The 14,853-nt window shown below is 40.7% G+C and overlaps 1 protein-coding gene across 4 annotated transcripts in view; it reads right to left on the bottom strand.

Annotated features, from left to right (window-relative positions):
- The window catches only part of LOC311062512 (cytosolic phospholipase A2 gamma-like), a 34,446-nt gene that overhangs the window by 3,686 nt on the left and 15,907 nt on the right, over nucleotides 1–14,853 (bottom strand). For all 4 annotated transcript variants that reach the window (XM_084081603.1, XM_084081602.1, XM_084081604.1 and 1 more), the window contains one exon: nucleotides 715–848. In XM_084081603.1, coding sequence (XP_083937729.1) covers nucleotides 823–848 — 26 coding nt within the window. In that variant the 3' untranslated portion in view covers nucleotides 715–822. The remainder of the gene's footprint in view (nucleotides 1–714; nucleotides 849–14,853) is intronic.

Raw genomic sequence — 14,853 nt, 5'->3', positions numbered from 1 at the left:
GTTCAACTTTGACATCTCTGTCAAATTGTACTACTTTTTTGTGTCCAGAATACTCTCTCAAAACAAGGTGCACTGACAGTGATGCCAGATTGTGAGAGAAATAAGCAGCCAGGTCTATAAAAACAAGCACAAAACAAGCGACTAATAGGCCACATGACCTAATACATACATGCTTTTTTTTTTTAATGAGTGGCCCCAACCAAATCACCAGAAGTTCTGGAACTACTTAATATTCATCAGAACCGGACCAGCACTCTGACCACGGGACTCGGGCAATCAATTAATACCTTTGCAACCACTACATTAATGGGCTTAAAAGTACCCTTTAAGCCCTGAGGCCGTTTTTAAAAATAAAAACAAAGCGGAAAAACGTATGTTGCTATATCAGTGCTCAAAATTTTTCATGTCAAGGACCCCCACAATTATATGTATTTGGCCGCCGACCCCCTCTCAAAATAGCTATGTGTTATTATCATTAATGATGGTCATGGTTAGTATGCACCGTATGCAGGTTAGGGTTGTGATGCTAACCTACCTGACCTGGTGGAGACCTGTGCTCCGAGGAGTTTCTAGTTAGACCTTCATTTACTCAAATTGTTGTGCACTAGGAGTAAGCTAGTAGTTGATATACGCTCGCCCCACCCCCCTCACACGACACTGTCAATGCTATGTGAGTGCTATAAAACAACAACTAAAAAAATGCGTGAGCTTTACCATCATGGGGTCCCCAGGGCTGAAGTCGAGGGAGATGATGAGGTCGATGTTTCTCTCTCTTCTGAGCACAGAGAAGTAGGGGGAGTTCTCCAGCAACCCAGCATTCATTTAGTCCCTCGTCTCTCCTACCACCACTGCAAGAATTGGATTTTAAGAAAGTAAAAAAATCCTCGATCCTAGCATATTAATAGTCTTATATTTTGTCCAAAAAGAAAAAATGTGCTTGTCAAAGAAAAATGTTGCTTGTCAAAACAAAAAGTTTTTTTTCTCATTTTAGGGAAATATAACTTGCATTTTCTTAATAGGGATTTTTTTCCATTTTTGAGCAATATTTAACCAGTAACAAGCTACAACAGTGGTTTGCATCATATCCCAGCAGAGGCACAAGATTATATTTCCTTATTTTAAGAGTAAGACCAGTTGGAACAGGCCAGCTTCTCAATTTAAGAATTGTTTTATTTAATTCAACTGTCAATCTAACGCGACTTCATCACCTAACATGTTTCAGATCAAACAAACATGTTTCAGATCAAACCAACCATTTAACAAAGTGCACATTGGCTTTGGTAAAAGTGCAAGCTACACTTTAAAATCTGGGAACAATAAAACATTTCATTATCACATCTTAACAAAACTCGGCAACGCTGTGCATGCATGTTACTTCCAGATGAGACAAAAATAAAAAGTGATATAAAACAAAAAATTGAAGCTTGGGTGTTAGGGTTCAACTGGTCACACACACACACACACACACACACACACACACACTAGTTTCATTCCCACCCCCGGCCAGTACATTAATTTAATTCAACAATCTGACATCACAGATAAAGACCATGTTTCAGATCACTCAAACCATTTAACAAACAGTGCACATTGGTAAAAGTGCACGCTATACTTTAAAATCTGGGAACTATAAAACCAGTCTTAAAGGGTAAGACCACTTTGGTAGAGGTTTGGGTTGTGTAGTTACCTTGACATGATGTAACTCCAAAGGTGGGCAAGAAATCAAAAATAATTGCTCTATCGATTAGAAATTGATAATTCAAAATATGCTCCTCATTGAATTACATTGTAAGGTAAAACAGCTCTCAAAGTCACTCTTTTAGCACATAAATGAACCCAAACATAACTGATTCAGACAATATAGAGCATCACCAAACCCAGTAATGTTTGTTTTTTTAATTAAAATTTCAACTTCCTGTTGATTTTGCTATTTGAAGATCTGGATCCGGATCCGCCGATCCAGTCCGGGTTTTCTACTTGTTAAAAATGGCAAAATCAACAGGAAGTTGACATTTTTATTTAAAAAAAAAACAGTACTGGGTTTGGTGATGTTCTATATTGTCTGAATCAACTTTGTTTGCGTTCGTTTCTGTGCTAAAAGAATGACTTTGAGAGCAGTTTTACCGTACAATGTAAGTCAATGAGGAGCATATTTTGAATTATCAATTTCTAATCAATGGAGCATTTTTTTTTAATTTCTTGCCCACCTTTGGAGTTACATCATGGCAAGGTAACCACACAACCCAAACCTCTACCAAAGTGGTCTTACCCTTTAAACTCTGCATCAACGCTGTGTAGTTGTATGCATAATGTTGTAGGTAATTATTGGACAAAAGAAAAAAGGATATAAAACAAAACAAAAATAAGTATGATATCAAGCACGCTCTGTAGGCTTCAACTTCACACACTACACCCCCCCCCCCCACCCACAGTACAGTACACACCAAAAGAAATGAACATACAGGCAGGACAGTGTCATACAAAAATAATAGTAAAATAAACAATAATAATAAAGAAACCACAACAGTCACCAGTCTCAATTTGGATCAACTCGCCATTGCAAAGAGGAGTGAGCTCTAATGGGGTTTTGCACTGACAAAACAAGGGACATTCCATTCGTACAGGGGACCTGGGGAATTGCACGGTGCTGCAATGCTCGAACATGCTTTCAATGGCACCTAAACAAAGGTGCAACCAAATCAAATGTTTATATACTATTTGTACAAGGCAGGAAGATGTATAGCTGAAAAGCTATAGACTAGTTCATCCAAGGCATTGCTCCATTAGAAAAGAAGAGTGTCATAAAATGCCCTTGCCCATCATACATTGTCTACACTGACGGTGATCGAAGACGTGCTTACTTGAGCCAGTATGTTATCTAAAGATCTCTTCTGCCGACTAATCTCCCGGGCCCTCACACACATATCAGTCACAAACCATCTCCCCACGGCACCGACACGATCCCAGCCGACCGAACCAGTGGCGGGTGAGCCACAACGCCGACAGTGTCGTTCACTTCCTGTGGAATGGTATGGGAGACCAAACAATTAAAAACCTGGCCAAGATGAACACCACACACGTAACAGTCGCCAGCACGCCCCGTCCAAATAGGAAACACCCATCCAGTAGACATCACAGGATGGGCCACACCACCCAACCAGACAACACGTGTTCAATGGACATCGGGCACAACCCGACGGAGACCGGCCTAGTCAGCAGCACACGCTACCAAGTTGGATAGTGCAGCATGACCCAGTCAACAGCACACGCTACCCAGTCAAACACCATGTGCTCTCCCAACTCGACATCTAAGCATAGACTGGTGGACATGCACGATCTGTCCAACTGCACAGCTCAGCCCTTCCCAGTACACCGCGCAACCCGTCCTGCGGGGCAGCCCAGCACAACCCACTACACAGTTCGAAATGTCCTGATATAGTGACCAGGATTACTGCATGTTTTTGTGAGGGTACCTACCCTTGGGAACACGGGGAGAACATGCAAACTCAACCCAGAGAGGCCCTTTTGCCAACCCCACCTAGGGTATGGACACTGCTGTGAGGCGACATCGCTACCGCCTGGGACTTTGGGCGATATGGGAGATTATCGAAAAAAAAACTATGCCTAACCCTAATAATACCTAATACCCTAATGGGTGCATCCGGGTTGAAGAGTTGATCAATAATCCATTGTCCGATTGTTTAGGCGCCCCCTAGGGGCCAAGATAATAGTGAAAAACGGTTTGAAAGGAGTAAAAACTAAATTGGACACCACATTCTGGGTCAGCGCGTCGCCCCGAACGCGCCCATATAACTATCCTCACACACGGCCTTACCGTTCTCCTTAATTGGATAGGGTCAAATGTCAAGTTATTACGCGCAATAAAGTGATATATCTCGATAATGATACGTTTTTAGAATCCGCCTTTGAGTCAGAAATAAAAATGTGTCGTACCGGGACAAACAAGACATCCATGCGTGCGTCTCAGCTAGCTCTACGACATATCCAAAAAGTGGACTCTAAAGGTCCTTACACACCGGGGCGATTTTTTCGTGCGAATAATGCGTTTTTTTTTTAAACCTTATAAAGTCAATGGCTCCGTACATGGAGCGAAAAAGCGAAAAAGCGAAGCGAAAAAGCGTCTTTTAATTATTCGGAAGTCGGAGTCCGAATTTTGCGTATATTCGCTATATTCGCCGGTATGTAAGGACCTAAAGTCCTTATCGTATTCGAGATATTGAGCGAGATAGTGAAGCCGTAACCATAGCCAATTAAGGGATAATTAAATTAAGATTTAATATCAGGGTTTGATGATTTTGACTTTTGGCATTATTTTACGTGTAGATGTGGGAAAAAAATATATCGGAGAAATCACGGGCCTGGAACACCCTAAAACCAACCAGAAAGTGGCCTTTTGAGGCACTTCCTGTTGTCCGAGAAAAATAAAACTTACATATTTGGAATCAGCGTCATCACATTAGTCTAAAGCCAGAGTTTCGAAGAAAAATACAACTTCTGAAAATTGTACGAGGGTTGACCTTTGCAGTCTTTTCGGTGAACTTTGAGCTTTATCATTGTAAAAAAAAATCAGGGCCGGTGCCAAAAAATCCGGCTTACTCTCAATATGGATTGAGAGAAGTTTCGGATTTAAAAAAAATATCTGGAGCAATTAGTTACAGATTTTGTGCTCGACGGCGCATGTAAATTGCACAAATTTACTGCGGTCGCTTATTCTTTGTGCTCGCTGACTCGTACGAGCTCATTGGATATGTTGTGTTGTAGAGCAAGTTGAGACCTGCGTAACGATGTCCATCGCTTATTGTTTGGACATTCCTTCGCAGAGTTACTACTTTATTTATTTATTTTTATTTTTATTTTTATTTTTATTTTTATTTTTATTTTTATTTTTATTTTTATTTTTATTTTTATTTTTATCATCAGCATCATTATCATCATCATTATTATTACTACTGCTACTGCAGGACCACATTGGAAACAAGTGTTTCATTAAACTTTGATTTGTTATCCTGGGTTTAAGTTATATTGTGATTTTACTTCTTCTTTTACCAAAATCTAATCAAATACTATTACTTCTACAGCTGCAACTATAGGCAATATATAATAGTAATATTATATTCTTGATATTAATATAACAACATTATTATTTAATATGATTATATTCATATAAAAACCATACATATATATATTTTTTATTATATTGATTATATTATTATGTATATTATAATTATAATTATTAATATCATCTATCTATCTATCTATCTATCTATCTATCTATCTATCTATCTATCTATCTATCTATCTATCTATCTATCTATCTATCTATCTATCTATCTATCTATCTATTTATTCTTTTATCTAATCTAATCTAATCTTTAGATGTAACTTCCTTCTGTAGTTCACACGTCACATAAAAAACAATTCTTATTAAGTCAGCAGTTCAAGGGTTAAGTGTCCAAACATTAAGGGCTCAAAGGTTAAGTCAGTGACATCATATTTTCCTCTGATCTGCATGCAGCAGTCAGCAGAGCTCCATGGGAGAACCTCCTTTGATATTCTACCTTGGAACTGGCCTGAACCAGTTTGTTTTTGAAAGCAAAGCACACTGACTCACAGCAGCTGCTCCTGCCTGAGGATGGAGTTATTTCATTTATTCCTTTTTGGTAGGTGAAACTTAAACAATACATTACCACTGGATAATCTAACTGTTGTATGTTAAGAATATTGTCTCTGGTATTTTTGTTGGAAATGTGTATTTTAAGAGGGGTTCTCCTTCCATTCCGCCATCTCGCCACTCCGACTAGTGGCTTCCGCGTGCGGTTAGGGTTAGGGTTAGGGTTAGGTATAGGGTTCGTCAACGTCGGAAAGGCAACATGTCGGAAAGGCGAAATGCACCCATTTTGCACCCATTAAGAGGTCATGCTAGCTAGCTAGACACAAACTAAGCATGCACATGCTAACGGGAGCTAATGCTAACGCTAACTGATGCTAATGTCTTTACAGTACATCCTAAGGAACTGCATGTTCAAACTGTGTTGGATAGCTCATAGTATGATGCCCTTTTGATAGAAGGAACCATTTGGTTACATTTGTACACTCTATAGGGTAGTTATGGGGGTCCATTGACAAATGTATTCTAAACTGGGGGTTCTTGAAATTAAAAAGTTTGACAACCAGTTTTAGACCCCCAAAAAAATCCTATTTTCCCCCCAATTTTTTTATTCATGTAATCAGTGACCATATTGTTGACTGTTAACCACGTAAGCCAGTGGTTCTCAACCTTTTCAGGCCAAGCCCCCCCAAAATAATCATAATTTGAACTGGGGACCCCCCAAAATAAGACTATTTGAACTGGTAACCCCCCCAAAATAATCTTATTTAAACTGGAGACCCCCCAAAATAATCCTATTTGAACTGCAGACCCCCCAAAATAATTCTATTTGAACTGGAGACCCCCCACACTAATCATATTTGAACTGGAGACCCCCCCACAATAATCATATTTGAACTGGAGACCCCCACCCTGACAAGCACTTGGAATTGTAGGAGTTGATGTATTCAATTTAGCTTGACTAGTCTGTTTCACTGTTAAATGAATGTGCAAAAAATGGATTTGGATGGATGTGCAAAAAAAACTCCTCGCCCTACAGCCAAACAAGGCCACCGGCCTTGACAACATCCCCACCAGATTCCTCAGAGACGCAGCGGTCTCCATTGCTCCCATAGTAGCCCATATTACAAACTTATCCATAAGTCAGTGTCATGTCCCACAAGAATTCAAGTTGGCAAAGGTAATCCCTCTATATAAAAAAGGAAGCAAACTAGATCCTGGCAACTATAGGCCTGTTTCCATCCTTTGTTCCATCTCAAAGGTTATAGAGCGATCAATCCAAGAACAAATCAACAGCTACCTCAGCGAGCGTAAACTGTTGTTTGAATTCCAATCAGGCTTCAGAACATCCCACTCCACTGACACATGCCTACTGTATTTGACCGATTACATCAAACGTGAGGTAGACTCGGGCAAATACTGCGGCATGGTCATGCTGGACCTCCAAAAGGCGTTTGAGACTGTAAACCACAAAATTCTACTTGATAAGCTGAAGGCGATTGGTTTTGATTGCACATCACTAAATTGGATGAGATCTTACTTGGAGGGTAGAGAACAAGTGGTTGACATCAACGGAACCATGTCCTCATCCCTCCCGGTGAGCTGCGGGGTTCCTCAAGGCAGCATTCTAGGGCCGTTACTGTTTCTTCTATACATTAACGACATGAATGCTGCCTGTAACTGCAAACTGTTCCTGTTCGCTGATGACTCGGCACTCCTGATCTCGGGTGAGGATAAGTTGCAAGTCGAGGAAGCTCTCAGCTCTGAACTCTCAAAAATCCGTACCTGGCTTACCGATAACAAACTGTCACTACACCTTGGGAAAACTGAATCCATCCTATTTGGGACCAAACATTCCCTCAGTAAAATGAAGGTAAATGACTCAAAAAAGGTCAAAGTCGATGACACAATAATCACTAGCAAAGAAGAGATTACCTATTTGGGATGTATTCTTGACAAACACCAGACAGGTGAAAGCATGGCAACAAAGGTGTTCAAAGGAGTACACCAGAGAACCAGATTTATGGGCAGAGTTTCCTCTTTTGTCAACCCTCAGGCACTCAGGACCCTCTCAGGGGCCCTGATTCAGCCCCTTTTTGACTATGCTAGCTCCTCTTGGTACTCCAACACCTCAGTGTCACTGAAGACTAAGCTTCAAACCTCCCAAAACAAACTGATTCGACTACTTCTCGGACTAGGGCCCATGACCCACCTCTCTCCCACTCACTTTGCCAGCCTAAGCTGGCTCAGGGTGGAAGACAGGGTTATACAACTAAAAATGGGACTGGTCTTCAAAATTGTAAATGCAGATTTGCCCGAAATGCCCCCTATACCCGCATATCTGTATAAGTACCTCGAAAAAGTTAGTGACACCCACAGTCACAAAACTAGAGGGAGCGTAAACAACAATCTGGTAACACCCACCCATAAAACAAACATGGGCAAATTCTCCTTCTATAGCACAGCCACCAAGGAATGGAATAGTCTAACCCCATCCCTCAAAAAATGCAATTCACTGGGCTCATTCAAAACAGCCCTAAAAACTCATCTTTCTGGAGGCCTAAAGAGGAGCTAGTACCAGTTTCCCTGTAGACAGATGACCCCCCCCCTCCCCCCCTTTTTTTCTGTACATACTTTTTATTTTATTTTCTAATGCTTTTTTTGTATATATTTTTTTATTTGTACATAATCTGTATTCTTTTGTTGATTTTTGAACTGTTTGGTTGCTACTATATGTCTATGAAATTAATTCAAGGACCCCAACGGAAACAAGCCCGCAAGGACTTTTTTGGCCGGACCTTTTAGACAAAAGCATTATAAATGTAACTGTGTTGTTTTACATTATTTTGCTTAATAAAAATTTCAATCAATCAATCAATCAAATATTGTGAAAATAGCAGATCTACAAGCTCACAATGTCTCACGCTCTGAGGCGTTGTGTGCTTGTAGATCTGCTATTTTCACAATTGCAGCCTCTTATATAATTTGACACATTTTTGACCAGTTTTTATATAATAGTATAGTTTGATTATTACTTAATACAGTATAATGGTCCTTTTTCATCTAATTTTCCTCTCTTATCTTTTTGTTGGGTATTAAATTGTCACTTTACTGTCAACTGGGGACCCCCCAAAATCATTTGGGGAACCCCCTGGGGTCCTGACCGACAGGTTGAGAACCACTGATATAGATATTCTCTATTTTCACAATTGTTGCCTCTTTCTTACTGTATATCATTTGACAAATTGGCCAATGTTTGAACAGTGTTTATAGTATAGTTTGTTGTTTACTTTTGATTCAGTAATGGTATTTTTCTTTCCTTTTGAGGTATTAAAAAGGTCTAAAAGTCCTTAAATTGTCACTTAACTGTCATTGGGGGACCCCCCCTCAAAAGCATGCGGGGACCTCCCTGGGGGTCCCGACTTATCCCTGTCCCAACTATTAATACTGTATTGTCCAACAGTGGCGCATCACAACACGTTGTGAGGGTGTAGGCTGCCCATTATTGAGAATGTTGCCCAAAATAGGGACACCAGGTTGAAATCAGACTATTATTATTATTAGTAGTAGTATTCGTATTATTATTATTATTAGACTGTGGCTTATGTAGTTTGTATATTTGGCTGTTTGTCTTGACTGGCCTTTTGCTACTGTCTTGTCTAACTTCATTTATACATATGCCAGTGGTTGCCTGTGGTTATTTGTTTAATTCCCTTTTTTTTAAAACTATTACTTAGTTATTTCTTATTGGAGTCTAGGCATTACCAAACATTGTTTCTAATGTGTATTATCCTTTTATCCCTTACCTCAGTGCTACCCAATGTTGCAGGACAGATATGCAGCCAGTGGAGCTAAGTGAGTAAGCCACTATTCATGTTAACACACCACTGATACCTGGCAGACAAATGACAAACATCTGACACTCATCATGGCATGATGTCGCAACATGTGTATAAATTCAGTTTCTGCTATTAGAAACGTAATGCCAGGTTACACTTTTAAATTGTAATTGGTTATTTTTGTTATGTTTTCTGGCAGTCTGGAAGAGTCAACTGAGAGCCTAAGACCAGACCCAACAAGAAGGATGTTTCCCAGGTCTTGGACCTTGAATAACAACCCAGATGGGCCTTCATTGACTCATCGACCCCTGCTTCAGAGAACTGGAACATGTAAGCAAATGAATTCCTTTGAAGTAGGCCTGCATGTGCTTCCTTCAGTCAGTTGAATATTAAGAAAACTAAGGAGGTTATATTTGATTTTAGGACTAGTGCTCATGATGCACTCCAGCAAATAGTTATTGATGGGGATGGGGTGGCGACTATTTAGGAATACAAGTATTTGGGTACAACGATTGATTCCAAGCTGACATGGAATTCCAACACTGATGCCATCTATAAGAAAGGTCAGCAGGGGCTGCATTTTATGCGCAGACTGAGACAGTATGACGTGGAAAAAAGTGTAATGGTGCTCTTCCATCGATCCTTCGTGGAGAGTGCACTGACTTTCTGTTTTGTGTCCTGGTATGGCTCATTATGATTGGTTAATAAGAACAAACTCCATAAAATCATCAATGTATCCAGCAAGATAGCTGGGGTACGACATGAGAGTATGGCAGCAATGTATGAGACCGGGTGCTTAGGAAGGGGAGAGCTATTGCTAGGGATAGAACGCACCCGTTAGAGTCAATACCACCTTTTACCATCAGGACGACGGTACACAGTGCCAATGTTGCAGGCTAGGGCTTCAAGATAATTTGTCCCTACAAGTATAGGACTCCTGAACAAACACGCCCCATCTCAGTTCTGTGCATAAAATGTAATGTGATGCCTCTTGAATCATGACTGGTGGCCTTTTCTAGTTTGTATGTATTTTGTATTTATGTTATGTGTTTGTGATTTCTTGTATCCTGATGGCTGCTTGGCACAAAATTAATTTCCACAAGGACAAATAAAGTATCTATCTATCTATCTTACCTGGTTAACACCAGGCTCTACTTTTCTAATATTTGTTGTTTCTCTGTGATCTCTCTCTAGTTATGGATGAACACCGGTAGATCGTCATTGGAGGAATGTGAACTGACCTGCTCTTTCTCTTTATCTGTCTGTGTCATAGGATGAACTCTGACGAATCCTTGATTGACGGAACTCCTACTTTGTACCAAAGTGATCCGCTGTGGGACCTTTTATGAAAAGCAGCTGGACAAAGGTAATTACTGTTTCTGACAGAGTATCTCATGAAAGTATACGCTTGTTTAAATAACTGGCTGCTGTAAATTAATGTTTTTAACTTTGCAGCACGCCTGACATGTCTCCATCACATGAAGTTAGGACATACATGCTCTGCTCACATCCTTGAGGTAAGAAATGTGCATATATGGCAATTTTCATATTTGACTATAAGATTCAGAATGCAACGCATGAATTTTTTGTGATATTTTTTTGTTTTTTCTGTTTGTCTTTGCGTCAGTCTGCAGAAGACCCCAACACCTTTCTTCAGGCAAGACCACTCCACTCAGCCCTGCCGCCTGTCTGCACATGGCATTGGAGCCATGCCTGTGTTGACCTTCCCAAAAGAGGACACCTTTTTTATCCCACGATTTCTTAACCCCTATTTTTTACACCCAGTGCGAATTGTCTATGTAATCCTGGGCACCCACTCCCTCTGCCAACCTAGACCTAAAGGCCAGGGCCGAGCTCATGCCTCCTTCAATGCATGAGAGCCAACTGACCTTCTTACCACCTGACAGAGGACGTGGAGGGAACACGTTATTCCAACCTGTTCCTTTCCCCTCCATCAGGCGTCCCTGCTGGCCAGGGGGAGTATTGTGATTACTGCATGTTTTTGTGAGGGTACCTACCCGCAGGGCTTGAGTCTACAGAGGTGCAAGTGACTGGAGACAGTCTCCAGCCATGTCTCCAGTCGGTCTCCAGGCGTCGGGGGGGGCCCCCTTGTCTCCAGTCGCCCCCCTCATAGACCTCCATTCACTCTCCAGTCTCCAGAGGCCCCCACCCTCCTGAAAACTTCTCTCGTTTTCCTGTCCCCGCCCCCTTCACTCTCTCTGAGTTTCTCAACGGCAGCCATCTTTGTTTACATAGGCTATAGATGGACAGGAGCAATCTATTCTTTTTAATTCATTATAGACCCCCACCACCAAACAATGATGGTCCCTTGGTGCTGGTTGGGACCCAATAACATTTCGATTTTATGTTTTATATGTTTTTGATGACGTTAAGGCCTGGATTTGGACGTCTCTCTCCCAGCCAGCGTTGCCAGACTGTGGGAGAGAATCGAGCGACCTGGTCTGGGAAAACAAAACCCAAAAGAAGGGACTATATGGGCCACTGGAGCCCCCACGGGTGGTCTCTTTGTGCTGGTTGGGACCCAATAACGTTCAGATTTGATGTTTTATATGTGTAATATGCTTTTGATGACATCAAGCCGTGGATTTTTACATCAGCGTTGCCAGGTTTGGGAGAGAAACGAGCGCCTGGCCTTTTAAACCTACTGTTTACAATGCTGTGCTAACGTTGTAAACAGACGTTTTAATGGCTCCAATTGTGCTAATAGGACATAATCATTGATCAGTATATACTCCCTAGTCCCTAAGGAAGACGATTTTATATTTAATATAATTTTAAATATATTTAGCTTAGTTTTAAGGGTCTTATTTGTTGAAAGGAGGAGATGCTAGCGAGATTAGCGCGTTAGCATTAGCGTCTATTTAAAGAGGGGTTTAAAGGCTCTAGGGGACAGTTTATAACATGCTTAAGCAAACGATTGTGTGCTCAGATAACCTGGTGAGTTGGTGGATTTACAGTGGATTCATTATTGGATCAATCTGGGATGCTATAAGTGTGTATTGGGCTGTATGTAACCTGTAGCTCCAATCGGAACCTCACCCTCCGCTGTATAGCTCCGAGATGAGGTTCCATATCGTTCTCTGCCGTTCGGCTGAAAAATGTCCGCACATTTGCCACTTTACATGTTTCTTACCCCTTTCTGCACATCGTATCCAAAAAGTAAAGGTATTCTGAAATGATCACAGATGTTTGAAATTTTAACTCACCATAAAATCTAACAAACGAGTTGAAAAAAGCACTTTATTCGCCTCTCTCCTCCGCCGGTTACATGTTTTTAAGACATTGCGCAAGAGTTGCGCCCATAGAGATAACATTACTGATTCCCCTACTGGTCAAATGTTGAATTGCATCTTCTAATGCATAATATTATTGAACCGGCTCAGGAGAGAGGCGAATAAAGTGCTTTTTTCAACTCGTTTGTTAGATTTTATGGTGAGTTAAAATTTCAAACATCTGTGATCATTTCAGAATACTTTCACTTTTTGGATCGGATGTGCAGAAAGGGGTAAGAAACATGTAAAGTGGCAAATGTGCGGACATTTTTCAGCCGAACGGCAGAGAACGATATAGGACCTCATCTCGGAGCTACATAGCGGAGGGAGAGGTACTATATGGGGCTATGTAACTTGCAGTTTAAATATAACAGTCCATACTAGACACATATCATTATTCATAGAACATCACTGTGATCACCATTGAAGCCTCGATTTTACATTCCATATTATTTAAAATATTTTTAGCTTGGTTATTATATAGCAGTTTGAGGGAAAGAGCTCTAGCTCCGTTTTTGTACTGTTATTTAACATGACAATATGTTTTGTGGTCATGGGTCAATGTGTGTTGTTGGTCAACACATGTTTACCCTACTGTTTATTGTACATTATAGGGCACTGAGGGTGTACAAATGGAATCAAATGTACCCTCAGGGGTCCATTTGGTTCCATTTGTACACTCTGAGAGATAGGATGTTATAATATAGATTGAGGTCCCAGAGATTATAATATAGATTGAGGTCCCAGAGATATAAAATGTTATCAAAAGGGGGTCCGTGGTCTAATGCATATCAAACTGGGGGTCCTTGAAATTAAAAGTTTTGAGAACCACTGACAGGGGATACTGTGTGTTCCTATTTGAGACAGATATGCAAATATTCCAAAACGTTCCCTTCATTAATGTTTTTAAATAGCCGATCTGCAAGCTTGTAGATTGGCTATTTTCAAATGGCTGATGTGTATAGGGTCTATAGAAGCTTGCTGATTTTGATGCTATAGATATTAACACATTTTTCTGGAGACCCCCGGGACCCCTGGGGGTCCCCTGACCACAGGCCTTTTTAATATTTTCTGTACCCACATGCAAGTAGGGACATGGTGGTGTCACAAAGCAAACAAGCACTGGTAGCAAGTACTTCTAGCTTATGCTGGCTTCAGGGTGCAACTCCCTGCAGTGCTGTACCCTGCTGACTGTCTCACCTTTGTCCTGTATGTTAACATGAAATGTTATCACTCAATTAGTTGTCACACTGTCCAGTTAACACATTTGGTTCCATTTGTGCACTCTCAGTCAGGATTTTATAGTATAGATTGTGGTCCCAGAGATATGTTAAAAAATAAAATGTTATCAAATGGGGGTCCGTGGTCTAATGCATAATGGGGGTCCTTGAAATTAAAAGGTTTGAGAACCACTGTGACAGGGGATACTGTGTGTTCATATTTGAGACAGTTATTTATGCAAATATTCCACTTTCACTTTTCACTTCATTAATGTTTTTAAATAACCGATCTACAAGCTTGTAGATTGGCTATTTTCAAATAGCTGATGTATATAGGGTCTATAGTAGCTTGCTGATTTTGATGCTATAGATCATGGGTGGGCAACTTTGATGATGTAGGGGGCCACTATATTTTCACACTCACTCCAGAGGGCCACATTGCATATACTGTCAGGCAGACACCTCTTATCTCCGTATTTTAACTTTTTTAGTAAATGAATGCTGTACTTCGCCATTCTATGTCAAACTAAAGTAGCAAAAGTAGCCGATCTACAAGCTCAAAATGTGTCGCACCGCAACACGTTTTGAGCTTGTAGATCGGCTACTTTTGAATTGGAATCCTGAAAAGTAACATTTTTATTGAATTCCAAATGCATTTATTTATACTTATGTCAACTTTATGAACTCCCTAGTGTGACTTAGGACAAAATAGGCCTTTTTTTGGCCTAAGTCACATGGTTTTGTGAGGCCAAATTATTTACTGATTTCGGACATTTTTGGGGCGGTGTAGCCGCCCCCTATAAGTGAGTTTTGGGACACTGACCAATCCTGCACCGTGATTGGCCAATAGTCTAGAACGCATTGTATACACC

This window comes from Gymnoscopelus microlampas (genome assembly GCF_963454915.1).
Source record: "Gymnoscopelus microlampas genome assembly, chromosome: 16".
Classification (NCBI taxonomy): domain Eukaryota; kingdom Metazoa; phylum Chordata; class Actinopteri; order Myctophiformes; family Myctophidae; genus Gymnoscopelus; species Gymnoscopelus microlampas.
This window is presented reverse-complemented; position numbering and strand designations above follow the sequence as displayed.